The sequence below is a fragment of the Panthera tigris genome, chromosome A2 (genome assembly GCF_018350195.1).
Source record: "Panthera tigris isolate Pti1 chromosome A2, P.tigris_Pti1_mat1.1, whole genome shotgun sequence".
In the NCBI taxonomy this organism is placed as follows: Eukaryota; Metazoa; Chordata; class Mammalia; order Carnivora; family Felidae; genus Panthera; species Panthera tigris.
In genome coordinates this window covers 52644896-52671601 of record NC_056661.1, presented here as the reverse complement: position 1 = coordinate 52671601, position 26706 = coordinate 52644896, and the positions used below count along the sequence as shown (strand labels likewise).

At 43.6% G+C, this 26706-nt stretch overlaps 1 protein-coding gene across 3 annotated transcripts in view; it reads left to right on the top strand.

Annotated features, from left to right (window-relative positions):
* VGLL4 (vestigial like family member 4) overlaps window positions 1–26706 on the top strand; it is a 166795-nt gene that overhangs the window by 120646 nt on the left and 19443 nt on the right. For all 3 annotated transcript variants that reach the window (XM_007075451.3, XM_007075452.3, XM_007075450.3), the window contains one exon: window positions 3732–3921. In XM_007075451.3, the coding sequence (XP_007075513.1) occupies window positions 3732–3921 (190 nt within the window). The remainder of the gene's footprint in view (window positions 1–3731; window positions 3922–26706) is intronic.

Sequence of the window (26706 nt, the reverse complement as noted above, 5' to 3'; positions counted from 1 at the left end):
CAAGAGAGATAGCTTTAAGATTGAGGAGTCAAGGAAGACAGTCTGCAGGAGGAGGCATTTTAAGTGGCCTTTGCCGGATACGTAGGATTTAAGTGTAAGAAGAAGATTGGAGGAAGAAGCCCTGGGGTTAGAGAGTGAGGTCTTTGTGCTGTGGTGTCCAGTCTAGTTTAACCTCTAGGGCTGACATTCCCAGAGTTCACAAAGGGGGATACTAGGAGCAAAGGCTGGGAGGGTCATGGGACCACTTGTTGGTTATAAATGGAGAAGCAGCCTGCAGGGTATCTCATCAGTGACCTTCAAGTCCCCGCCGTTTGGGGTTACAGTGGGTTGACCTAGCCAGAACGCTGCTGTGGAAGACTGAGTTTACAGAAATGTGTAGGAGCATGGGGGTGGGGGTGAGTAAAATCGGCACAGCCGTGTTTCTGGCTTGGAGACAGACAAGTGCTTTAGAGGACACAGAGGTCTGTAGTGAAGAAATTTGTGTGAACTTTGTTTAATCTTGTGGTTTCCAAGTTGAGTTGACTATGGGTTCGCTTTTTAGTTTTTTAAACCTATGGCACCTGAGACACACACTGTGCCTTTTGCTGCCTTGGTTTGGTGTTAAACAAGGAGTAATTGCTTAGTAAATGTTGCCTGGTTCGTACTTGATCCATTACAGGGCCGTGGATCAGAGTTGGGTCGCTAATTCGGAGGGCTGCAGGAGAGTTAGGTGTTAGCTAGTCCAGCCCCTTGTTGGAGGCAGGACTTCGAGGGGAGGCGTGTGCCCATATTCTCCTGGTTCTAAATAAAGTGACAGTGTCCTGCCAGTGTCTTGACTCTCAGACTATGTGTTCTCCTCGATTTTACTAAAATTATTTTAACCTTCCTTTGCCACTTATACAATAATAGTAGCAAATCCTACTTTATAATAAAAGGAGTCGGACTAGCGTCCTTGAGTGGAGGCCCCAAAATGAAGGTGTCTAACTGACCAGACCTGTTTCTGCACTTCTAACTGTGGATTCCTTCCCTTATACCTTCAGTTCCTCCGCTGTAAGCCACATGTGGGCCTTGCACAGCATTTACAAGGAGATGTCATTCTGATAGGCAGAGAGCACGGGTTCTTGTTTGCACTAAACCTGTTAACCCTGGGTAGTTCCCTGCATGTCTGGGCACACAGTTTTCTCTGTCCATTGAGGCAATCCAAGTGTACAAGGCCCCTCCTAGCACTAACAGCATGCATGTCCCCATTGTCTCTAGGGGGGTTGGTATAGTTTCATCACAGCCCCTCAGGGGGAAGAACCACCCGTGGTTCCTCTGTGGGTCCTTTACCCTCCAGGTTAGAAATCCCAGTTTTCAAGGGATTCCTGTAGACTTTCTTCTCTCTGTATCAGACACCAGCGATTTCGGTCTTAAAGATAAGCGGGGCATTCGTTGGATGAATGTAGACTGCCAGCAAACACAAACAAGCTTATGTTAAGATGGAAATTGGGGAGTAGAGTGGGAACGTTGTTCTTACTGCAAGAGTTTTGCTTTTTGCTTAGCAGTGTATTCTAGTGTTGTGATGAGTGACTTTTTTTTGGGGGGGGGATTTGAATTTGTTGCTGTGGTGGTAGGTTTCCATGGCAACTGCTGTTGTTCCACATCTGGCATCTGATAAAATGGTTCCCAAAGCCCAGGGGTCCACACAGAGCCGGACTACTCCTCCCCACAGAACCTGCCAAGGATGTGGAGAAACATAGGGTGGCGGGCATGGTGGCTCTCTGTGCCATGTTGAGGAGACTTGATTTGCAATTGCTGAGTTCCTGGGGGTTGTCATCAGGGCTGCTCCGAAAGTTAGCTGGGCTACTGATGTTTTACATTGGAAATTCCCCTTTCCTTTCTGTGGAGGAGGAGGGTACAAGAGAGGGGGGGTGTATTTGGAAAGAATATTTTCTGATTTATCACAGTATAAATATTAGTTAGCATGGCTTTTTTGTTTGCTTTGTAAAATTTTTTTTAATTTTTTTTATTTTAGAGAGTGAGCGAGCACAAGTGGGGGAGAGAGGCAGAGGGGAAGAGGGAGAGAGAGAATCTTAAGCAGGCTCCACACTTAGTGCAGAGCCTGATGTGGGGCTCAGTCTCACAACCCTGGGATCATGATCTGAGCCAAAGTCCAGAGTTGGATGCTCAACCAACCAAGCCACCCAGGCTCCCCTGTTTGCTTGCTCCTTTCAATCAAAAATTCATAAATAGGAAGTAGAGGACAAACAAAATCCTGCTGAGTGTCTGAATGTGGCAGGGAAGCCTATGGCCTGTTTTTAGCTATTTCTTTGAAATGGAAAGTTCCAGTTTGCTTTGGGGCCAAAATCCCTAAAAGAAATCCTGCCTGGAGGTGTGTTATGGGGTCACTGTATATTTGCTAGTTTATATCTTGCTGACTCAATTGGCAAAAGTTTTATTTTTCCTGGTAAACATTCAGGAGGTTTTTCCCTCACTCCTTTCCCTAACAAAATCATATTTGTCATATGTGTATGAAGCAAACGACTGTTAAGCCTGTGCACACATCTGTGATGATATGAAAATTAGTGGTGGCAAACAAAGGTTTCCTGTCTTAGGTACCACAAGGTTTCGGATGAAGTTGACTTTATCCTAATATTTCTCTCAAATTGTGACCGAGTGGAAACAAAACTGGTCAGGCCTTAGAGACCAATAAGAATAGCACAACAAAAGGGTTATTATTTGTGAAAATCTTAGGTACCCCCCCTCACCCATATGACTTAGAAAACTTGAAATTTTCTTTTCAAGTAATTATTACTCTTGTTTATAAACGTTAGAAGATATAAAACCTTTATTATAATAAAGGGTCATGCTTATTTTAGTTAATAATGAAGCACAGAGTTACTGCCTGCTGCAAAGCCTTTGTAATTACAGGAATGAAAAACACCAAGATTTGGAGTCAGGTCACAATGTGATTTCTAATTTGAGTGTTCAGCCTCGAAAATGTGTGAGAACTGCACCTGTGCAGTTCTGCAAATCCTATGCAGGAACTTTGTGCTGATAATAGCCAAAACATATTTAATGTGCCATTTTTAGTGTTCTGTAAGAACGAAATGTTTATTTTTCATTAAACAATGTGTTTTTATTTCTTTTAACTTTTGGGGCAAATATGTGAATTATGAACCTATAAATTTTCCTCATTCTTAAAAAAAATAACATACCAAAAATGTAATAAAAATGTAGCAGGCAAGAAAAGTGAGTTTCTACTCAGGTTCTAATGAAGCCTGTGTTAGGTCATTCTCTTACAGGTTCGGGGTTGAAAAGACCTTTATTGTTTTAAATTAACTTTTGAGATGGTTTGTGGTCAATACTTTTACCGTTCTGTTACTTTATTTGTTACTTTTAATTTTAAACTCTACCCTAAAGAGTTATTGAAGAAATGGTCATTATGTGACATGATGGAGGGGTTAGCAATATATAAGTGTATCAAATCAACACATTGTACACCTTAAACTGGCAGTGTTGTATGTCAGTTACGTCTCAGTAAAGCTGGGAGAGGGGAATGAGTTATTGTGTAGAAAACCACATTTATGTAAAATGCCTTGTGCTTGGCAGCTAACCTTGCACTCAGGCCGTGTTCTGAGAATGGCAGGCAGCCTGTCATGTGCCAAAACTTTCCACGGGAGTCTTTTTGCAAGGGGTGGGTGGGGAAGCGGGGCGCTGCAGTGGGGTGTTTTTTCTGCTCATTGATGACGACGACCTCTCTCTTTGCGTAGGTGAAGCTGCTCTCAGGGGAGAACCCAGGATGCAGACCCTCCCTGTGGCATCTGCCCTCACCAGTCACCGCACAGGCCCCCCGCCCATCAGTCCCAGCAAGAGAAAGTTCAGCCTGGAGCAAGGGGACGATGGCCTGGACTGTGAAAACGACCATGCTTCCAAGATGAGTCGCATCTTCAACCCCCATCTGTAAGTTCCCTCTTTCTGAAGCGAGGGTCTTCTGGGGTTGGCTTCCGTGCGTTCTGTGCTGGGGCCATGTTTCCCTGGCAACTTTGTGCCAGCTGCGAAGTGACGGATGAGCGATGCTTACCTGCCAGGCAGGAGATGAACTGATTGTAACCACTTGTGGAGAGGTGACCTCTTCTTTCCTTCCTCCTGACCCTGTGTGTGTGCTCCCGTGGATGTTAGCTTTCTCCTCCGGCATCTTGGGGGTGGGGTGGTTGACCGAAGACTGCCTTGTCTGGCCTGTACCGATGATGATTGTTAGGAGAATCAATCTTTGGTGAATGTCTTATGGGCCGGGAAATGGAAGGAAAGGTTAGCGACTAGACAGGCTTATGTAACATGTTTTGCTTGGGAGTCTAGAATTGTACGTGAAAAAGTACGGTAGTCCCCCCTCATCTGCGGGGTATATGTTCCAAGACTCCCCGTGGATGCCTGATATGCAGACAGTACCAGACCCTGCATATGCTCTGTTTTTTCCTAGACATACATATCTATGAGCAAGTTTAATTGATAAATTAGGCACAGTAAGAGATTGGTGACAGTCACTAATAATGGAACAGTTATAACTGTAAGCTGTAATAAAAGTTGTGTGAGTGTGCTCTCTCTCTCTCAGAATATCTATTGCACAGTATTCACCCTTCTTGTGATGATGGGAGATGCTAAATGAATGAGACGCGGTAAGGTGAATGACGTAGGCATTGGGAGGTCGTGTTAAGCTGCTGTTGACTTCTTGACAGTATATGTATTAATTCTCACCTTGTGTGCTCAGGGTAAAAACGTAAGACCTTCCTAAGGTGGGAAAGATGGTTTTTTGTGTTTGTGATAACGTGCTGCTCATCACTTCTGGCGTGTGAGCCTGTTGTAGCTGTTTGAGCACCAGTCCTCCGTCAGCCACCATCACTGTTTATGATCATCACATGAGCTGCTTCAACTCTCTGGGCCTCAGTTTCCTGACTTGTAACACAGAGGGGTTGAAATGAAAGTTCTCTGAATGTGTGCAGCGTGACCACATTCACATTAGGAAAACAGCTATGCTTCTGTGCGCCTTGTTGTGGGTTCCTCTTTGCCCTTTCTTCTTACTACGCATGCCCCACAAAGAGGGTCGAATGCTTTTTCACATGTTTTCAGGACTTGGAGACACCAGCCAGCTGCCCGGAGAGTCTGCTCTGGCAACTGTGTAGCCGTTAGGCGTTATCAGAGTGTGGGAGCTTGTCAGAGGGGGAGGTAGGCCTGATTATTAGAAGGCGTAGCTTTGTATATCCAGGTAAAAAGATCCTCCTCGTCCCCCGCCTTCCCTGGGCATGAATTAATGTTACATAATTATTCAAAATGCTTGGCTTCCCCAGTTCTGATTTCTGAGGATGCTGCTGTTTCTGGCAGGAACATGAGTGCTCAGAGAGTTCCTGTTTTCTCATTGGAGGAGACCTTGCGCAGTGAGAGGTAGCCGATAAGGCCAGCAGCCCTCTGCTGCCTCAGCGCCAGCAGCCCTGGGCATTCCATGCATTCCATCCCGCTTGGACTGTTGTGTTCAGTCATAAGACACACTGACAGAGGTATTTATCCTCAAATAAATCACTGTAGTGTTAGTCAGAGGCTGAGCTGCAGTCTGGAGCCCTGGAATTTGCTACAATCAGGAATCCAGAGACAAGGCACTCACTGCAAAACAATGAGCTCTCCCAGATAGGGAGAGGCTGGTCATTTAGATCCTGGGTGCTCAACTGTTTGTTCCTTCTTTTGTTATGAGGAATTTCTTCTTCTCCTTGTCCTCTTTCCTGAAACCCAAATAGACATTTGGGGTTTTTTTTTGTTTGTTTGTTTTTGTTTTTGTTTTTGGACGGAAAGGGGAGGTGGCCCTGAAACGGTATATACTGTGAGCAAACATGCCTTGGTTTAAATTTCAATTTCTGCCACTTCCTTGGACCGTCACTTAATTTACCTGGGCCCAATATCCTTCTTTGTAAAATGGCAATGATATCAGTTCATGTGAGGGCTGCTGTGAGCTCGGGAACCACCATGTGCAAGGAGTCTGGTGCAGTGCGACACTCAGTTGATAGTAGCTATTACTTTTACTATTAATAAGTCACTTATTCTGATATTGGTAACAGCAATAGAGAATAAAAATACTATTGTGGTGAATTTAATGTCTGAGTGTGTGTAACTTTCAGTCAGAATGTCTTGGGCTTAAATTTCAGCTTCTTTATCTTTCAGTGGAAGTAATGGTAGTTGTTCCCTCACCGGATGGTTGTAAATGCAGCGCGGGGCCAGTGGGGAGCACCCCCTGCCTGAGTCATCAGTAATATTATTATTACAGTGTTAAGGCAGTTAGAAAATGACTTCGTGATTCCTTGGGTCGTTGCACATATGAGCTTGAAGTATAGGTGACTATAAATAATTCATACTATGTTATAATTACATTGAGGACACTACAAATAATTTAAAGTGTGAATAGAATTGCTAGATTTCATGTGCAACTCAACAGTTGATGTCATCATGCAGAGTTTCAGGAATATAGAAATAGCAGCAGCTCCATGGGCCATCCTCCCTAGACTTATGGAAGAAAGGTGGTCAGTGTACGATCAGTTAATTCTGGCCTCTCTGTTCACCTGTGATAATTGTTCGTTTCAGCAATAGTAACAATGTTTCTGTTTGTATCCTCCAAGAGCCGAATGACAGATTTTGTACACAGATTGGAAAGATGCTGTATCTATTACTTCTTCATGTTGTAGGATATTTACTATTATTGTTTGATTTGGTGAAACATTTTCTCTTGGAGCTATGGCCTGTTCCCTCATTTTTATTTAATATACCTAAGGAATTTTTTTTATAATAAATTACAAACTGATACCTGTTTGGAGAAGAATGGTCTAGTATATTTGTCTCTTTAAGGAGATTACAAAATTATTTTTGCTTTCTGTCTTCTCAGTACGTGTTAATGTTGTGTAGTGAAAATGTGTTTTGTTTACTTTATCACTAAAGAAATCACAGTAATTCTGGGCATGGAGTGTAGTGTTGTTGAAAAACAGTTTTGACAGCTAGTAAGAGCGTTTCAAAGATGCAAGCTTGGCTACATTTCATTACAACCATCATACTGAGATATTTTCCAGTAGAAAGGAGGAGATTAAGTGTCTCTGAGCCAGAGTAGAAAGCTACAGAGAATGACTAAATTTCATCTGATTTGATTCAGGGAAGAGGAGGAGAGAGAAGAGAGTTTCCTTAGTCTCTGGAACTTGGAAATTGAGAATTCCTGGGCTCCTATTCTAACCCTTGATACTCATTTGAACTCCTCATTAATTTTCTTGTTGATATGGTGACTCAGAGAAATAAATAAATAAATAGTCTCTTAAGTGTTAAGAATATGAAAGATACCGCATCTCTTAGAAAGGAAGTGGATTAAGTAAGGTATAGGGGCATGGCTATTGGGATTCCTTTCATGGAAATGCCAAGAAGTAATTCTTTTCCAGGATCCTGATATTCAAGTGTGATCTGCTAAGGAAGAGCTCCCTTTTCCCTTCTCTCTTACCCATATGGACTCTTGGATTCCTGTTTTATAGCTGTGAATGTGGTGAATAAAGCACTTTGTTATTTTCTAGCAAACATGATCCTCTTGTAACCTACCTGTGCCAGCTGTGGAATCAATCAACCATTTCTCCAGGGGACCCTGGTTCCTTTTAGTGGAGAATAGAATTTAGAAGCCACAGTCTGGGTGCTAGGTATTAGTATGGTGTCATTGCCTTTAGATTTGAGTTGTCTAATATCATAGACACTAGCTGCTCATGGCAATTCAAATGTAAAATTAAATAAAAATTAAAATTTCAGTTTTTCTGTTACACTGGCCGTATTTCAAACTCAGCAGCCACATGTGGCTAGCTGCTACCATATTGGACAGCCCAGACATAGAATATTTCTACTATCACAGAAAGTTCTTTTCTTTTTTTTTTTTTTTTTAATATATGAAATTTACTGTCAAATTGGTTTCCATTCAACACCCAGTGCTCATCCCAAAAGGTGCCCTCCTCAATACCCATCACCCATCCTGCCCTCCCTCCCACCCCCCATCAACCCTCAGTTTGTTCTCAGTTTTTAACAGTCTCTTATGCTTTGGCTCTCTCCCACTCTAACCTCTTTTTTTTTTTTCAGAAAGTTCTTTTGAACAGCACTTTCTAGACCCTTTCAGGGGAAACAGCTAGGAAATCATCAGTTATTATTAATACTCCCAAGTGTAATCCAATTCCACAGAGTTCTTCCTCACCCTCCCCCATTCCATATTTGCATCTCCCTTCTTCCCAGCAACACATTTATTTATTGTTCATTCCTATAGTTCACATAAAATAGTTTCAGAATTGCTGTGCCCATACCAATTAGCAAAAGAAACCTAATAAGAGTTAAAGACTTGTTGGCAGTTCTTTTTTTGTTCTGTGCTGAGGGTAAACCAAAATACTTACAACTTTGTAGTCCATTACATACCCTCCCACACCCCGCAGTATTGAGTTAACTAAAATATATAGTTGGACTCACTCATTTCTGTTTGCATTCAGCTGTAGATTTTTTTCCACCCTTGTTGATTTCATTTTACTTTTTCAACATGTATACCATTAACACACTTCTAAAAGTCAAAGCTATATTAAAAAGTATTTGGGGGCGCCTGGGTGGCTCAGTCGGTTAAGCGTCCGACTTCGGCTCAGGTCACGATCTCACAGTCCGTGAGTTCGAGCCCCGCGTCAGGCTCTGGGCTGATGGCTCAGAGCCTGGAGCCTGTTTCCGATTCTGTGTCTCCCTCTCTCTCTGCCCCTCCCCCATTCATGCTCTGTCTCTCTCTGTCTCAAAAATAAATAAACGTTAAAAAAAAAAAATTAAAAAAAAAAAGTATTTGAAAGTGTGAGGAGCGTCACTCTGTGCCGTCTCCTTCCTTCCTTTTGCTCCTTCTGTAGGGTGTTAACCTTTTTGTGTTTCTTTGGTAAAGTAAGCAGATAGGTGAATGGTTTCTCAATTTCCCTTCCTTCTCTTACACATAAGGAAACACTTTATGCTCGTTTGAACTCTGGTATTTTCATTCAACCATATCCCGCGGAGGTGTTTTCTTGCCACTTCTGCATCCTTATTTCCAGCCGCATAGCATTCCACTGCCTGCATGTGCCAGAATTCATGTAACCAGTCCCCTCTCTTTTGGGTATTTAGGTAATTTCCAACGTTTTACAATACTGATAATGCTTCAGTAGATAATCTTGTGCATTTAAAAAAAAAAATTTTTAATGTTGATTTATTTTTGAGAGAGAGGCAGAGTGTGAGTGGGGGAGGGGCAGAGAGAGAGAGGGGGACACAGAATCCAAAGCAGGCTCCGGGCTCTGAGCTGTCAGCACAGAAGTGGATGCAGGGCTTGAACTAACGAGCTCTGAGATCATGACCTGAGCTAAAGTCGGATGCTTAACCCACCGAGCCACCCAGGCACCCCATGATAATCTTGTGCATTTCTAATAGCTTGTGTATCAGTATAGTAAAAATTCTTGAAGGCACACAATTGATGCATTATAACAGCAGGCTAAACTCATATTGGTTTTGAGACTTGTTTTGGGCTGCTTGACCGATAACTTCTGTGCTGAAGAGTACAGTCTAAGATGATTTTTGGATATGAAGCAGTTTTCATCTCTGTGTGTATGAAAGTATGTGGTAGGGTTTGTGTATGTTGAAGGTTTGCTATTGAACTGTTCAGTCAGTCACCTGTGAGAGGAAGGGAACATTTATTGAGTGCTTACTGTATACTTATCCTATGCTAGACACTTTAACTATATTATCTCACTTAACTCTCGTAATAAATGTGACTCTTTAAGGTGTGTGCATGTGTATAAGGGCTCTGTTACTTACAGAAGCAGAAACTGAGGCTCTGAGAAGACCGTGTGTTCAAAGTAGTGGAGGTGGGATTAACCCTGTTGTGTGTGACACAAAACCAAAGATCCTTTGATTATGCCATAGCTGTTTCTTACCTGAGACAGGATTACATGCATCTTAAAAGATGGACATCGTACATTTATGACACTTCACCAGTCCAATGTCCAGTATATGGTAGGTACTAAATAATTTCTGTGTTGAATTGAATTAGACCCACTTTCAAGAGACTGCTCTCTGAGCTCATGTTCCAACTGGGGCAGGCATCCTCTTTTGATCAATGCTCTACAGTTGCAAAGTAGTTGCCCCTGGCCTCAGATGGGCCAAAACCCATAAGCTCATGCTGGGATCAAAGCCATGGTCACTAGCCCTGTGCTCTAACCAGCTGAGTTTGCCACAGACCAAGTTAGCAATCCACACTGAGGAAGGGCTAGTGAAAGAAAACAGTGCCTCTCCTCAGGGGTGGCGCTCCTTTGAAATACTGTCCTGGTGTGAAATGTGTCCATTGTTGTTGTCTTTGCTTCTGTGACCACTCTTTTGAAGTTTTTTCTCAAGCCTAATGTAGCCAATTCTGCTTTATCCTTGATTGCGGATCCAGTCTCTGGGCTCCTCTGTTTTCCTCTGCTTCTCCTTTTTCTCTCTTTTCTCCTCTGCCTAGCTTTCTCCTCCCCTCCACTCCATATTCTTTCCCCCTTCCCCCCCACCCCATGGCCCAAGTTAGTTCACTCTTCCCTCCATAAGCATGAATAGAAAAGAGGGAAAAACTGACAAACTCAAAACTAGTACTTCTGTCAGCTTGAGAAAAAGTTGGAGGCAGCGTTTGATATCAAGTGCTGGTCATAGAATAGAAACTCAGTAAAAAAAAAACAACAACAAAAAACAAAACACCTTATTGATTACTAGCTCAAATGGGTTTTGGGGTTTTCCTGTGGACTTTACTTTTGTGCAATGGAGTTGATTGTGTAAATGGTACCTCAAATGTTCTGGAGTGCATAAAATGCTTGGCAACGTGATCACACTGTGTTTCTTGTATCTCCTGAGTATGTTTAGTGCCTTTAGTTCCTGTAGTACCTTTAGGATACATATGGACACACTCTACCAAGAGACTATTCCCCAAACTTCATGAAAGTAAAGGAAGCAATTCCTCATTTCATATTAACTCTAGACCCAGAGGAAATGGGAGAGTTAGGGCTATTTTAGTACCTTGACCCTACTGACAACTGGGACTTTGTAAGGTAAAATAATACATATTTATAGACAGCATGTTACAGATGTGTGTGAGTCTTCATAAGCCTTCCAGAGAGGCAAACTTTATCACTGAGCATGGAGAGAGGTCAGCATCGCCAGCGTCCAGAGAATCAGGAGAGCCTTTGCATCAGGGCTTATTAATAACAGTGACTGTTGACTCTTTATTGTGTATCGAGAGCACTATGCTGAGTGCTTCATGGGCATAATCTCATCCCATCCTCACAGCCCTGTGATGTGGATACTATGATTATCACCACTTACAGATGGTAAAAATGAGGCCCAGAGAGGTTCTGTAACTTGGTCAAGGTTGCACGGCTAGCTAGTAGGTCACAGGGACGGGAATCAAAACCCAGGCTGTCTGATTCTAAAGCCAGTGCTCTAAGTGAGCAGGTTACATTTATATTAATAGCTTGGTTATCCAGTCTCTATGAATCATTTGTCAAAGGACCCTAAAGCCTTATAGTTTTGAACGATCTTCTATTTAAGCACTCTCAAAACATAACTGATAATGCTTTGGGGATGAGAGGTGGAGACATTGCTTCAGCAGGAACCAGGGACCTAAGGTGATGAAGGGCTGTCAGCCCTTAGAACTTCCACGAGGCAAAGCCTCCCAAGCAGTGCTTGCCCCGTCAGAGATGCTGAGCTGCCACGTAGCTTCTGTTGAAGAGGCTGGAAACGGTGTGTCTGTGCAGGTGAGGACCCCTGCAAGAAGAAACAAGCGGGTTGGTTGGTTTATGCCCAGGAAAGTGCTTTTTAAATTGTTTTAATTCTTATTTAAAATTTCTAACCCAATTTTAAGTTAGTGGCGCACAGGCCAATAGTAACCTTAGTCTAACAGATTCACACTGGAGCAGTTTAACATTGGCTTTAAGTCTACAGAGACACATCCTCCCCCCACCCCCCCACCCCTGCTCCAGATTTCATAAATCAGAGGCTCTTGAAATAGAATCCCTCAAACTACGTACCCTCTTTTCTCCCACATCCTTCTTGGCGTCATTCAAACTTGGGACATTTTAGCTTTGAAATTCTGTATTTTTCTGTACATCTACACACAGTATTTTGGTACTCCCAAAAGTGTTCTGAGGGATTCAGGAGGCTGTTTTATAGCCTTATTTTAGTTATCCTAAATAACTAACTTAGAAACTGAGATAATGTGAAACAAGATTTTTTAAAAAAAAATCTCTCCTCTCACGTGTAGCAAATATGTGCATTTACTTTAAAAAAAATAAATGAGGGAGCCTGGGTCTAATAAATGTTTCACATTAGGGAAGTATAATCTGAGAACTGTTTAGTGTGAGACTGTGCCCCTAACACCATAGCCAGAGCTTTGGGTCAGCCTTAACAGGGATGGAAACGAAGCTGGGTTTTTTTATGGCCGCTCCTGCTCCCGTGTGGCGTTAAAGGCGCATCTGTGAGTTCCATGCAAGTGTTTTGCTAATGAAGTGTGGTACCTTTAAATAAAGGTCACAGGCCTGACCTGTGTTGTGTGGGTTGCTTGTTTGTCAGGCTAGAGGCATTTTCTCATTTTCACAGTTCAGCTGAAAACAAAGACCTCCTTATCCGAGCAGGGAGCTGTGCTTTTAAGAGCTGACATCAGCCTTTTCCCAGCAGGCATCACTTCTGCCTTAAGAGTCTTTGCAGAGAGCTGGAAAGGGAGATACCCATCCTGCTACTGGTGTTCTTCTGCCAAATAACACACAGAGTAAAGAAATGCCAGGAGTGCCAAGAAGCAAAGAAGTAGAGAAAATAGGGCTATCATCGTTTGCCTTCTGGTCTGCTCTGGGGACCTCTGTGGTGCTTGCTTATCTTTGTCACAAAGAATGTAAAAGTGGGATGAGAACCTTGAGAAAGAAGGACTTTTTTCCTAGAGAGGAATTAAAGAACATTAGGGATATATCAGAAAACTTCCATTAGGATGAGTAAAGTCACTTTTTAAAGTGGCACATTAAAATAGAAAAAAGGACTTTTTATTTACAGAGGAAGTCAGAGGCATTTGTTCAGAAGTTGAGGAAAGAAAACAACACAGGATTTGGCTGTTTCTCCCTCCCACTCTGATTCTCTGTGCTCCAAAGCTCTTTTTGGAGTGCCGTTGTCTTGAAGATGCTTCTGCCCTGGGAACACAATGGCAGCTATTTTTATACATAGAGGATTAATCTTGATGTTGCTTTATGACCACACAAACCTCTTATTGCCATACAAAGCCAGTTTGTCCAAGTATATGAAGTGCTGTCATTTGAGTAGATTTGACCAAGGACCAGAAAGAAGAAAGCTAAGAAACATGGTCTGTGTGTGAGTGCTGATGGTTCTTTTATTTTCCTCTAGGATCTTGCTTATAACCCCACCATTTGCCTGTGCTATATGTAGCTCACACATAGTGAGGTCATTTACAAGCCCAGCATTCTGTGTCTGGTGTTTTTATTTGATAAGTGCCACCACTTGGTCTCTATCTTCTTTGCTAAATCTCTGCATAAAGCAGCCCTCCTCCTCCTTCCCTCTCCATTTTGAAAATTCTTCACAAATTGTCTCCAAAGCATAATTAGAGAACTTAATGTTGCAGTAGTGTTCTGAATCTGGCAGTAGCTGGAAACCTTGCCAAACAAGGGATCTGACGTCTGGATCCAAGCCTTCATGGCCCCAAGAGAGGCAACATGTACTGCAGAAAAGAAGGAAACCCAATTTCACCAGCACACTCTCCTCAAAATTATCCTACCTCTTGCCTTCCCTTCCTTGAAGAGATCTAAGAAATGCAGCTAATGCGTCCACATAGAAACCAGCTCCAGAAACTGGCTGAAGGTCGAGTGGAAGAAACAAACCAACTCTTAACTAGGTTGGGTCACTTGAGAAGCAAGTCTGAGAACTGAAACCTCTTTGCCTCCCTAAATTTGTCTCTGTCATTGAGCCCATCAAAGAGTGGTTGTGGGGTTTTCTAACATATCAGGAGTGATTTCCTGCGTGTGACTGCTTAAGTAACACTCCTTAGGGAATCAAGGCACCATTGCCCATAGATGGTCTCAGAATGCTCTTGCCTCCAGATGCTCTAAGGAAAAAGGTGTTCCCTGGCGTAAGTTTGGGAAGTACTTAACCCAGTCTTCTGGGTCTGGTCGTGCATGGTAGCACATTTCAGGCTTTGAGAAGTCTGATGTACAGAAACATCATTTAGCCCAGGGTTAATCACATATGACTGGCCATGGATTCTTTATCCCTTTCTAATGAGACCTATTAGGAATATTCCAGGGAACCTACTTGCCTAACAAAAAGAACATTTTATTTGGTTTCAAAATTCCATTATGAACTTTCAGACTCTCAAAGGTCTGGTGCTGTACTGTTGTACCAACTGTTGCAATGAAATGACTATGTAATTCCTGGATTTGGGACTGTTGGCTGCCATCTTTCCTGCCTGGGGCTCTCCGGGACGTTCCGTGAGTCCAGAGAAGTTGAGCAAAGCCCGAGGTCCTCCCTTCCTTGAACTTATGTCCCTCATCTTCCATCCCTAGTTCTCTCCTCCCCTCGGGGCTGTTTCTAGGGAGCAGATCATCTCTACTTCCATATCCACTTCCCAGTCCAGTGCCTTGATCTCTGCTAGCAGTTTTAATGAAACTTCTCTCCCTCATTCACTGGGGACCCACTCATTGCCAGATCTAGAAGGAAACCTGCAATTCCTTATCTTATTGGACTTCCTCTTCCTTGTAAGTCTCTTTTCCCTTGGTTCCCATGGCCCTTTCTTGCTTTCTTTGGTTCCCCTCCTACTTCTGTGCCCACTCCACTCAGGATCTTTCAAAGACTAAGGCATTATTGCCATTCTGCAGGGCTGCATCCTTCTTACTGTGCAGATCCTTCTGAAGAAGTCACATGCCAACAACTCAGGGCTTGAATTACCTACCTCTCCAGGTAGAGGCTTCCCAAATCTTTATGTCTCGCTGAGTCCTACCCTTCACCCTCACCAGAGCCACCTGTCTCCTGGATACTGTGTGTGCTCCTCAGGTCAGCAATGCTTGGCTGGAATTGATTTTAGTAGCTCCCTTCTTCGACATGTCTGTCCCCTGTCTTCATGATGGAACAGCTGTCTTTCCACTTGGCTTGGAAGTCGCCTCCTCTCTGATGTCGAACCCGCTGATGCACAGCCTCCTGCATCAGTCTACTAACTGTTGTCCATGTCAGTACTGGCCTGGGCCATAGTTTAGAACCCCATTTCCATGACAGTGCTCTCTTTACTGGTCTTGCCACTTCGGAAGGTTTCTGAAGTCTTACTCTCTTCTTGGAATCTTCCATGACTCCCAGTCAGCTCCAGAAAACACTGAACAGACGTCTGCGTTTGGGGGCTTCTGCCTGTGTGCTCCTGCCTTGCTGAGGTGAGCCCATGTGCCTTAACTCCTTCCTGGTACGCTTTCCTTGCCTCCCTCTCTTGGCAAATGATGGTTCATTTTGCTTTACAATGAACATCTCTTTGTATAAAATGATAACATTTTGCTGTAATGGTGTGTCCATCTGTCTGCTCCACTTCCCAGACTGCAAGGCCCTCCAGGGAGGGAGTGGAGTCTTACTCCTGTCGGTTGCACTAACACCCAGCACAGTGTCCACTTGCTAGGTGCTAAGTAAGTGTTTGAATGAAGAACAAGTCACTATGAGAGCACTTTATATGTAATAAACCCTGAGTGGTACCACTTACTCTGTTTCCATGTTTTCCTTGTAGGCTCAATGTTTTAGTTCAGGGAACATTCTGGAACAGAGGGAACCCCACCATCACTACCTCCACTGCCTTCCTTTCCCCTACCCCTTGTTTCCCCAAGACAGGAAAGTGCAAATCCTGAGGACCTGGGCCGTTGCAGTTTACAGTCTGAATCACTAGTCCTGCTTGTGATGCTTGTTTTGGATCAAATTATCTTTTCCTGATGTTGACTCTGAGTTAATAAGCCTTCAGAGTTTATTGTGTGAATGAAATGTGGTTCCCCCCCCCCCAACTCCTCTATTTATATTTCTTCTTACGCTTTGTGTTCTGACCCCTGTGTGCGCATAAGGTATGTGGGAATGAGAAGTTCACTTCAGCTTGGGTGCACCTCGCAGTTCAGAGGGATGGCCAGACATTTCTTCCGGGTGGAAATCAATCCAAAGAGTAGATCTGTTCTTACTAGAACAGCAAACAAATCTCTGCCTAAGTGTTTACTACTTTTGGTGTTGTTTCCAGTCTACCTAAAAAGTTCTCGAAGCGGAAGTGTTTATTTGGCTATTCTAAAAGATTCATTTTGTTTATTTTAGTTGTGTGTGATAGCTTTGGGCTTGCATCACTAGCAGCCCCATTTCCCTGTGTGTTGGGTTTGAATGATCCTGCATCATTTTGTGTTAGGCTTTTAGCTTTAGAGCAAGTTATATCAACCGATGGAAACAGCTTTCTCTAGGAGCTGTGAGTCGTAGATAAAGCTTGGGAATGGAGATCTTGCTGAAAGGGGCTGATGGCTGCATAGTGCCCTAGTCGGCACGTATTCCTGAGAGCCTATTTGAAGGATGAGACAAAGTTTATTCGTGGGCGGTAGCTCTGACTTCTTTTTGGCAAGATAAAATCCAAGTTCTTCAGGGTGACTTTCAAGGATTATGGTGATCTGTCCCAAACTCCCTTTTCCCACTTCTCAGTAGAGGGCCTTCTTGGACTATGGAGCATTGAAATACTCCTTAACCATGGTTAAATTTTAAAATAATGTATAGGCAAGCTACACAGAAGGTGGGAAGCAGCTCGTGGGCCATTTGGATTATCCAACCTGCCTCATGACTTTCCTTTTGAGGGTGGTATTTGAAGCCAACATTTTCTTTGCCCATGGCATCTTAATGTGTATGGCATCTCTCCATCACACAGCTTCCTTCCCATATCCCTGTGTCAGCTCTTCTGTAAGACCATTCAAGGGTCCCCAACATCCCACTTCGCCTGTACTTGGTTAGATCATTCTAGACATACCATTCAAAGTTGGCGATCATCTGACCTGGCAATCTTCTTTCCCTCCACCGTATCCCACCCCAATTTTTTATTTTGGAAAGAGTTCAGATCTCTAGAAATATTGAACAACTAGTTAAATGAGCACCCTTCACTAGATTCAGCAGTTGTTAATATTTTGCCAAATTTGCTTTCCTTTTATATGTGTTTTAACAATGATGTGATCCAGTTTACTAATATATTCACATTGAGTAATGTCCTTTATAGTTGTGTTCTCTTTAATTCGGGATTCAATTACAAAATACACTTTGCATTTAATCTAGAATAGATTTTCCCATTTTTGCAGGGTGGGTGGGTGGTGATTGGTGTGTTGGTGGCTAAGGGAAAGGGGGACCTGGACCGGGACAAGTGTCATTGCCTCATGAGGTCTCCCTCGGGATACCAGTTGGACCTCTGGCAGGGAGATGGTTTGTCTGTGAGCCCTGGGAGGGATGCCATTGTACATGATAAATAAAGGCGGTATTAGGATATGTGTGCGGTTGTTATGTAGTGGGAAGTGCAAGTTCAGAAACCGGGGAGGAGTGAAAGGGACAGAAGTCATGGTGAAGGAGGCAGCAAGGGGTCTGGAACACAAGATGGATGAGTACATGGAACAAATTAAAATTTTCATGCCTGGGGAAGCCTGAGTGGCTAAGTTGGTTATGTGTCTGATTCTTGATCTTGGCTCAGGTCTTGATCCCAGGTCGTGAGTTTGGACCTTGCACTGGGCCCTGCACTGGGTGTGAAGTGTACTTAAAAAAAAAATTCCATGCCTGCTAAGTTAGCTTAAATCACCTTTTTCATAGATTTTTATTACTGCCCAAAAGGTTCATTTCAATTTCTAGCCCATAATTCCAACAGTTTTACTTAAAAGAAAAAAAATTCTAGTACCTTCACTTATTCATGGCAAAGATAGAGCATTCTCTGTTCCTTTGTCCCCCAAATCTACAGAACTCCAGCAAAACCACATATATTGCTTCCTGTGTGATCTTACTGACAATTTCTTACTGACAAGTAATTCATTTGAAGCTCAGGTGAAATCTCTTGACTGAAAACTGGTGCTGTGTGTGTGTGTGTGTGTGTGTGTGTGTGTGTGTGTGTGTAGGTGTCTTCTAATTTTCAGCAGCATGTATGGTATCTAATAAAAACAGTCCCAGAATTCTTAAGACTTGATGGCAGTAATTGCTCACTGGTGCTGTGATGGGATGTGGGTGTCTGTGTAGGACCTGGAAAGGTGACTGTGGCGTTACCCTGGTGACTGAGCGGTAAGACCTGGAACTGTTGGCAGTGGTGCCTCCCAGCCAAGCGTCTTGCCCGGTGCTGAGCTCCAGGCAGCAGCTGCCGTGGCTCACAGGAGCTCCATGCTCCTTCCCCCTCCTATTGCCGAGGTCCTGGGACTGCCTCCTTTTTTTTCCTTTTCCAGGATTGGTTGTTTAACTCTTCTTTCATTTCCAAGAAATGTAGCACAGTATCCTTCCAGTAAATTCCCCTTCAACTAGCTAGCCTTGTTTTATGTTGCTTATAACCCAAAGAACTTGTTAGCAAATGCAGATCCTTGGGTTGTTTACAGTGTTTTACTGTTATTTGTGAAACTTGTGGGATGATGTGTGTATATACATCCTTGTTCATATGCCATATTTCCCATTTTTCTTAAGATGGAATTTCAGGGTCAGAGGGCACCCATTTCTACTTTGGCTCATTTATTTTGCCAGCTTGGTCTCTACCAGGTTCACTGATACACATTCCCACTAGTCACTGTGTGCATGCCCTGTCTCCCTGCATCATCACACAGGTGACTGTTACCATGTATTTAATTTTTGCAAGATTCATAGGGGAATCATTGTGGTAATTTGCCCTTTTTTTCCCCTCTCTGCTGTTAGGGAACTTGAATGATCTTTTCATATACTTATTGGCCATTTGGATTTCTTTTGTGACTGTATCTTTGTCCTTTTTTTTTTCCATTAGGGCATTCATCTTCTTTCTCTTAGTGTGTTAGCACTTTTCCCGTAAAGGATCCTTCATCAGATGTGTTAGGAAAATAATTTCCTAATTTGTCATTTGCTTTTCAACATTAATGTGTTTTTGAAATAGAGATGTTTAAAATTTGGAAGTGGTTGAATCAATCTTTTCTTTAATGGAAAAGGCTTCTAGAGTGTTCTGGAAGGGACTGCAGTGTGTTGGTTAATATCTTGTAACACATATATCTGTGCTGTTTTGATGGTAGGATCATTGTGTCTGCTAAATACATGTTAGCTGTGAACTGGAGAGAAGCATGTCGTTTGTGTTATTACTTCACTAGTTCATTTTACCCAGCATTTCCCAAGTGCCTACTTTGTGGGTGGCATGGGGGATGTGGGTGTGCAGGGCAGGAGTCAGCCCTGGCTAGGGGAGGGGACCTAGCTGTGCCTGAAGAAGTGCCAGGTGGTGGTGTGAGGGCAGGGGCACCGCCTGCCTTTTCCTGACTTGTCTGCTTTCTCCCTCCCTTGCCCCTCAAGGACATTTTTCACCGCCATTCAGCACTGTGAATGGCCAGAGTGCTTTCGGTATTTGTTTTAATAGCCTCTTGTTGGGTACCATAAGTAAGCTCTGAAATCAGAAGTTTAAATTCTGTTTTTATTTAACCATTTTACCAGATGTTTCCTGTGGTTTGACAGATGTACCATTTACTCGAAAGTTACACTCCTGAGATTTTGAATGTTATGGACACTGTTGCTATAGACAATGATTCTGTCAGGGCAGGATTTGGAAGACAACTTTCGAATCATTTTTGAGTTGAAGATGTGTGTTTACCCAGAACAGAAATGCCGGTCTTCATAATCCGCTTTTCCTTTCTCTGTTAGCATCCTGATCTCTGGTTTATGAAAGACTGTAAGCTATTAATTAGAGTTTGTTCCAATAAACACCGTTGTGCCTCAGTGGGGATTACTTTCTGAAAGCAGCCGGACTCTGGTAACTCCAGGTTTTGTTTGCAAAACTCACCGGGGTCGAAACGAACTCAGATGGTGGGCAGGAGATGATTCAAAGTGGGTTGAAAATCTGGCTTGATGCCCTTGTTGGTGGGCCCCTTGACGCTAGGGTACTGTCGATGGAGACGGCTGCAGACATGGTAGTTTTTTGCACCCACTGAATGCCCGTGAAGAGAAAAGCAAGTACTGCTGGGGTACCTTTGCCTTCCCCCTGCCCACAGTCAGAGTTTCTCTGCAGCCCGAGTCCTAACAGAAAAGAGCCTCTGATCCAGGATTCTCCTGGTGGGAGGAAAGCAGAAGGAAGTTGCGTCCTATGAAACACAAGTGAGTTGTGGCTGCAGCGCAAGAAAAATGGGGATTTCTGACATTCCTTCACTGAAGGCCCAGATGCAAGGGGTGCCATGGAGGTGCATGCATGGTGCCATCAGGGCTGGCTCCCTTCTCCAGCAACCTTCCTCTCCTGTGTTTTGTTTAGCCTTATTTAGAGTTTTATAAAAGCCTTATGCTATGGAAGATGGAGAAACAAAGAAAGAGGAAATCGCATGCTATAATTCTGACAGCACATCTATTTGCGCACGAAATGGAACTGTAACGATGCATGTAACGTTTTGGCAAGACCCCCTCTGTAAATAAACCCTCCCAGGAGTTACTAACCTATCCCAGGACCCACAGGAAACTTTTCCTTGCAGTGTGGGGGCAGGCAGGCCCCTTACCTTGCAACTCTCCTCCTAGACGGGGACTCTTATTCTGACAGGCGATCTGCCTACCCACTTTTGTGCCTGGGCCTGCTTGCCAAGTTTGTGAGGCCCAAGGCTTTCTTGTGGGAGGACGCGGGGCTGTCTTCATGCTCTTTGGCAATGATTAAAGTGAGGTTAGTACCAAAAACCCTTTCATTTTATTCCCTTATCCTTGCTTTTTCAAACCAGATGGCAACCCTGTATTTTCAGCTGTAATTAATTTAAACTATGAGGCAGCGAGTCCTGGGAGAGGTAGAGTTGACTGTGCTCAGAAGGGACAGCAGTGATTTTCCTGCTCAGCCCTCTCCCCTCACCAGATGGCACCTCGTCCCAATCAGAGCCGTGTCCCCGGTGCTGCTTCTGAGAGGACCTGGCAGGAGAGAGGGGGCTGTTAATGGGGCTGCTGGGCTGGCCACCGGTGACTCGTGTGAGCTGTAAGGGTTAATGCACACTAGTAATTGTTGCCTTAATGGATTGGAAGTAACCAGGTTCCAGGTGATGGCTGACGTGTTATTGCCAGGCCGGGCTATCATGTGACTGCCTCCAGACAATGGTGCATAGTTTGAGTGGCTGCTGATTCATGGAGTACAGGGTGCTTTTTCTTCCTATTCCCTTCAGCTGCCAGGTTGGCCTCCAAAAGGGGGTATGTTTTAGGTTTAACATTTATTCTTAAAGAAAATTACAAGGGAAATAAAAGCCCTTGGCCACAATTGCAGTCTGGAGGTTTTGACCTCAGCTATTTGACCACTTCCCTCCGTGGAAATTCTCCTTGTGTCCCCTGTCTGTAAGTTGTTCTAGATGCAGGGTCAATTAGTGACCGAGAGATCCTTCACATTTAATAGAAAGTGAGCACTTTGGTTTCATCTCTCAGTAACCCGTCAAATAACTCCACAGAGCGGCCTCCTACCCCCCTACCCTCTTCTCGCCTCCTTGCTCTGAACTGACCACCTGAGAGCTGGGCGTCCAGGCGCTCCCACCTGCCCACACAGGTAGGCACAGAGGGGTTTTCATTTCATCGTTTGAGAAACACATTTTCAGGGCAGTTGCCGAGGAATTGCAGACTGAAGAAGATTTGTTAACGATAATATATGTGCAAAACACTGTGTAAAACTGTATGCTAATGTTATACAAGTGGTAGTTATTACTATTATTAACATTAGCCATCCTTGGATGACCTGAACTAATTTTTAAAGGCCCACAGTGAGAAATGAGAACCACAAGTATGTAGCTTGTGAGTCTCCCAGAATGCTCACTGGTGATTACAGCATCATTGACTGTGGTCCGTGTGTGTCCCTGAGTTTGCTGACTTTGGTGAGCTGGGTGATGGATGTTCTTTGTTTATTTAATTTTTATGTCAAATATTTACATTATTCATGAGTATTTCTCTCATGGGCCACTTGGGCTGTGTTTACCAAGACTTGCGTTTTTGTTGTTGTTGTGAGCCAAGACCCATCGTTTTGGAAACCTTTTATTTTTCTCTAGTAGAGAGGGACAGACATGTAGATGATTTGTCAAGGCTTGTAAGGGCAAACAGTTTCACATAGAATAACCATATGATCCAGCAAGTCTGCTTACTGGCATGTGCCCCAAGGAAGTGAAAGCAGGGACTCAAACCAGTTTTTGCACATCTTTGTTCATAGCACCATTATTCACATTATTCACCCCCAAGAAGGGGGCGAACAACCCAAACGTCCATCACTGGATGAATAGATACACAAAATATGTGTGCACACAATGGAGTGTTTATTCAGCCTTGAAAAGGGAACACAACTCTGATACACGCTGTAACGTGGATGAACCTTGAAGACCTTCTGCCAAGTGAAGTGTACCAGTCACAAAAGATGAAATCGTACGCAATTCCGTTTATGCGAGGAGGGTGGCTGTCAGGTGAAGGGGGAGGGGAGAATGGGGAGTTCGTGTTTCATGGGGACAGAGTTTCATTTTGGGAAGATGAACATTCTGGAGATGGTGGTGATGGCTGCACAGCAGTGTGAATATTTAAGGCCACTCAATGGTGTCCTTAAAAATGACTAAAATGGCAAATTTTTTGTGTATTTTACCACAGTAAAAAAAAAAAATACATATATATATATATATATCTTCAGTTCACTTGAATAGAGAATAATGAATCTATCATGTGTTCCATACTCCATTGAGATGAGTGGTGTGTAAGGAGGAGGTAAGTAGTTTGGAAGACAGCAGAAGACCAGCCCCCGAGGATTTGATATTTGGTGCCTAATAATAGAGAATCACAGTGTGAGGACTCTGGGGGTGGTGATTTTAATTTAAAGGGCAGGTAGGATTAACCATTACCGTTTGGTTTTGAACTCCTCAAGAAAAGGAGAGGGGTGTGTCACTGGGGTATTGGGGGACGGACTCTAGAGGTTCTCCAAAGGGTCTGGAATCATCGACTCAAGATTTTGGGGAAAATGCCATCTCAGTGTTGAACAGAATCATCAAGTTCCCTGAGGTTCCTTTCCCCATTTCTTTTCCGGGTTTCAGGTTTCGGATACGGACATGATTTTTAATAGCCCAGGGGATGGCTCTTAGACGTTAGTCACGTAAAACAAAGGTAAGCAGACACTTAGAGATAGTTCTGAATTTTATGAAGTTTGCAAATGAGAATATTTGTAAAGCATTGCAACTTTAGGGATGCCTCATGGCTCAGTTGGTTAAGCATCTGACTCTTGCTTCGAGTTCAGATCATGATCTCATGGTTTGTGAATTTGAGTCCCACATCAGGCTCTGTGCTGACAACTCAGAGCCTGCTTGGGATCTCTCTCCCGCCTCTTTCTCCGCCCCTTCCCCACTCGTTCTCTCTCTCAAAATAAATAAATAAAACTTAAAAAAAAATAAATGCAACTTTATAACTCATACAAAAATGAGATAGGCCATCTCTGTTGTTTTTTTCAGATCCCTTGGGAACTTTGCTTTAAGAATAGAGATTGATGAGTAATTTCCCTATCAATTGTTAGTATATAATAGCCTTTCCAAGCATATGAGGGTCCTCAAAACAATCTTTAATTCATATCTCGTTCCTATCTTGTAATGTTTAAAAAAAAAAAAGGCCAATTTTTTCTCTAGTCTTTTGAAAGATGGGGTTCCGACCGGACTGCCTGAATGCCCAGAGGGAATTAATGGACTAAATGCCTAGCATTAATGTACTCCATAATTTGCTCTCAGAAGGTCTTTGAGGTTCTTTATTACTATTTTAAAGAATATTGGGTAGAGCCCTCATTATATTTTATTAGATGAATATTTAATCAGTTTATATATACAATACTTAAATTTTCAAAATTTTTAGTACAGTTACATATAGTAATTTAACTCAGTAATTTTGCCCACAAAGTTTCTGATGTCAGTCAGTCAAGGTAGGTGGGTGGTTTCGAGAGAAAAATTGGCTTTCTAATTTTTGTTTAGTGTTGAATAAATGCACCAAATTAGAGGTTATCCTCTAATATCAAGAAGTCACGAGATCACTGGGAGCTGGTGGCCACCGGCGTCGAGTGCAGGAAGGTGGCCTGCGGGTGTGCATAGGGAAGAGGGAGTAGTGACAAAGCCTATGGTGCGGCAAGGGCATTGGCAGTCTGTCTCCGATGTGCAGCACATGTGATGTGAATGTGGAGTAACCCATTTGTAATTCTTGCCGGTTAAGCATGGTTTAAGGTTCGGTCACAAATATAGCTGAATTTAAGGTTCGGTCACAAATATAGCTGAATTTAAAGGGAAAAAAATAGTGGGAGGAATTCAGATGACCACACACCTCCTATGTGACACGGGTCCTGGAGTGACTGTTGGCATCTTGGGTAATGCCGTTAAAAATGTAGTTCCAGGTGACTGAGGCTGTTGAAATAATCCTGATTTCGAGCGTTCTGTTAACCTTAGTTTTTATTAGACCTCATGTGCTGATGTTTGGTTCAGAAACAGGCTACCATACATTGAAAGGGATGCTCTTTTCCTGCATGCCCTGTGTTAGATCACATCTGGAGTATTAGGTTTAGTTCTGGGCACCACACTCAAAGATGAATGTTAATTTGTAAGGCAGGTGGAGGTGGGTGTCAAGATGGTAAGGGGTCCGGTACAATTTGCAGCAGTTTTTTGCTGAAGAGAAATCTGGGCATGGCAGGGCTGACGGCAGTTTCCAGGGCTTGGAAGAGGAAAGAGGCTCCATTGAATTTTTCCAACGGTTTTCCAAAGGTTCAAACCTTTGACCCAAGAATTGAACTGGAAAGCAGATTTCATTCATTAGGAGGAAGAATCTTTCATTGAAGCTCTTCAGTCATTGAGTGAATTGCCTGAAGAGAAAGTAAGTGCCCATCCCCGGAAGTGTTTAAGAAGTAGCCACCCTCCAGTTAGGGAATGAATGAGTCACTGGGGTGAAAGGCACAACATAGGGAATATAGTCAGTGGTACTGTCAGAGGGTTGCATGGGGACAGATGGTAGCTACACTTGTGGTGAGGACAGCATATGTATAGAAGTATTGGATCACTGTTGTCCACCTGAAACTAATGTAACATTGTGCATCGACTACACTTTAACTTAAAAAAGAGTGGTATGGCCATCTTCAGGAGGCCATGGTTGCTCATTCTCTCCTTTGTTTACAGCCATCTTACCATGAAGCTCTCTTCCTTTGGGTAGGACAATGCACCCAAATCTTTTTGTGAAACAGCTTTATAATATAGTCCAGTGATTTGCTGCAAAATGCAGAGTAAAAACTAAGAGTGAGCCTTCAGAAGAAGTTGAATGGAATTACGAAAGGTGGCTTGGTACCAACCTGGAAGAACGGAAGCAGAAATGATGATGGAAGGTGTTTTCAGACCACTTTTTTCTATGGGGTTTGCGGTGGCTGGAGTTGGCTCTCCTGTCACCAGCTTCATGAGCTCCTTTGACTTGTTCAGACCAGTTTGGGCTGGTTTTTCCCTAAGAGTTCATGTGCCCTTTGGTTGGTTGCTCCAGAAGTTCGTTACTGTGTGCCAGGTACTGTTCTGCATACGGGTGACGGACTCTTGGGAACAGCGCACCGTGCACGAAAGTCACTCTGCCTAGTTTGCTTCACTCCAGCTGTGTGCGGGAGGGACCTTTCTTCTCTCTGGGTCTCAGGTCTGTGGACAGCTAAGAAGTGGGGTGCTTCCACCCTCCTCCTCCCTGAGGAGGGGAGTGTAAAGCAGCGGGTCCCACACTCTACTTTTCTAGTATAAGTAAGGTGTTGTCTGTGGAGTTTAGAATCAGACTGGGGGGGTGGGGGTAGGGGATGGGACACAGCAGGGAGAGCTGAGCATCTGGGTTGACCCCAGTTAAGCCTGGGCTGGCACCGGACAGTCTCGGTGGGCAGATCCCTTTGCCCCCGCTTTCTCCTATCCTTGTCCCAGCTGTCACAAGCATTCCCTAAATTAGGGCAGTGGAGCAAAACGTCACCATATTGATGCCTCTGTTGTTGTGAAGGGAGGTAGATGGTCTTTTCTAGGCTTTGGTCTGCCTCAGACATTACAGCTTAGTTACAGAAGAGAAGACATAATGTTTTCCATCCTGTCTCTGGTACAAGGGCTCCCATTAATGCCAAAAACACGATAGTGGGTGTATTTTTTAAAATACCCTTCATTGAGAGAATACATAACGACAAAGCTACTACTGATTTAGTAGCAGTAGGAATTTTAAATTAATTTAAATTTTATTTATCTCAGCTACATCTCTATCCACTTGAAAGCTCTTGAGTGTACACGTGTGGGACATGTGATCCGTTCAGGGGTAGGCAGCGCACACGGATCCCGGTCCCGGCAGTGCTAAGTCCCCGGGGCCCTGGCTCGCAGGTGGAGGCCCACTGTCTTGGTGGCAGTTGTGACCAACATGGGGGGAGGGAGGAGATGCTTTAAAGTCATGTTCTCGGGGTTTTTACCTCTTTTCTCAGACGTTAGTTTTTCCTCTGATCTCAGCTAATGATGGAAAACATGTGTAGACAGT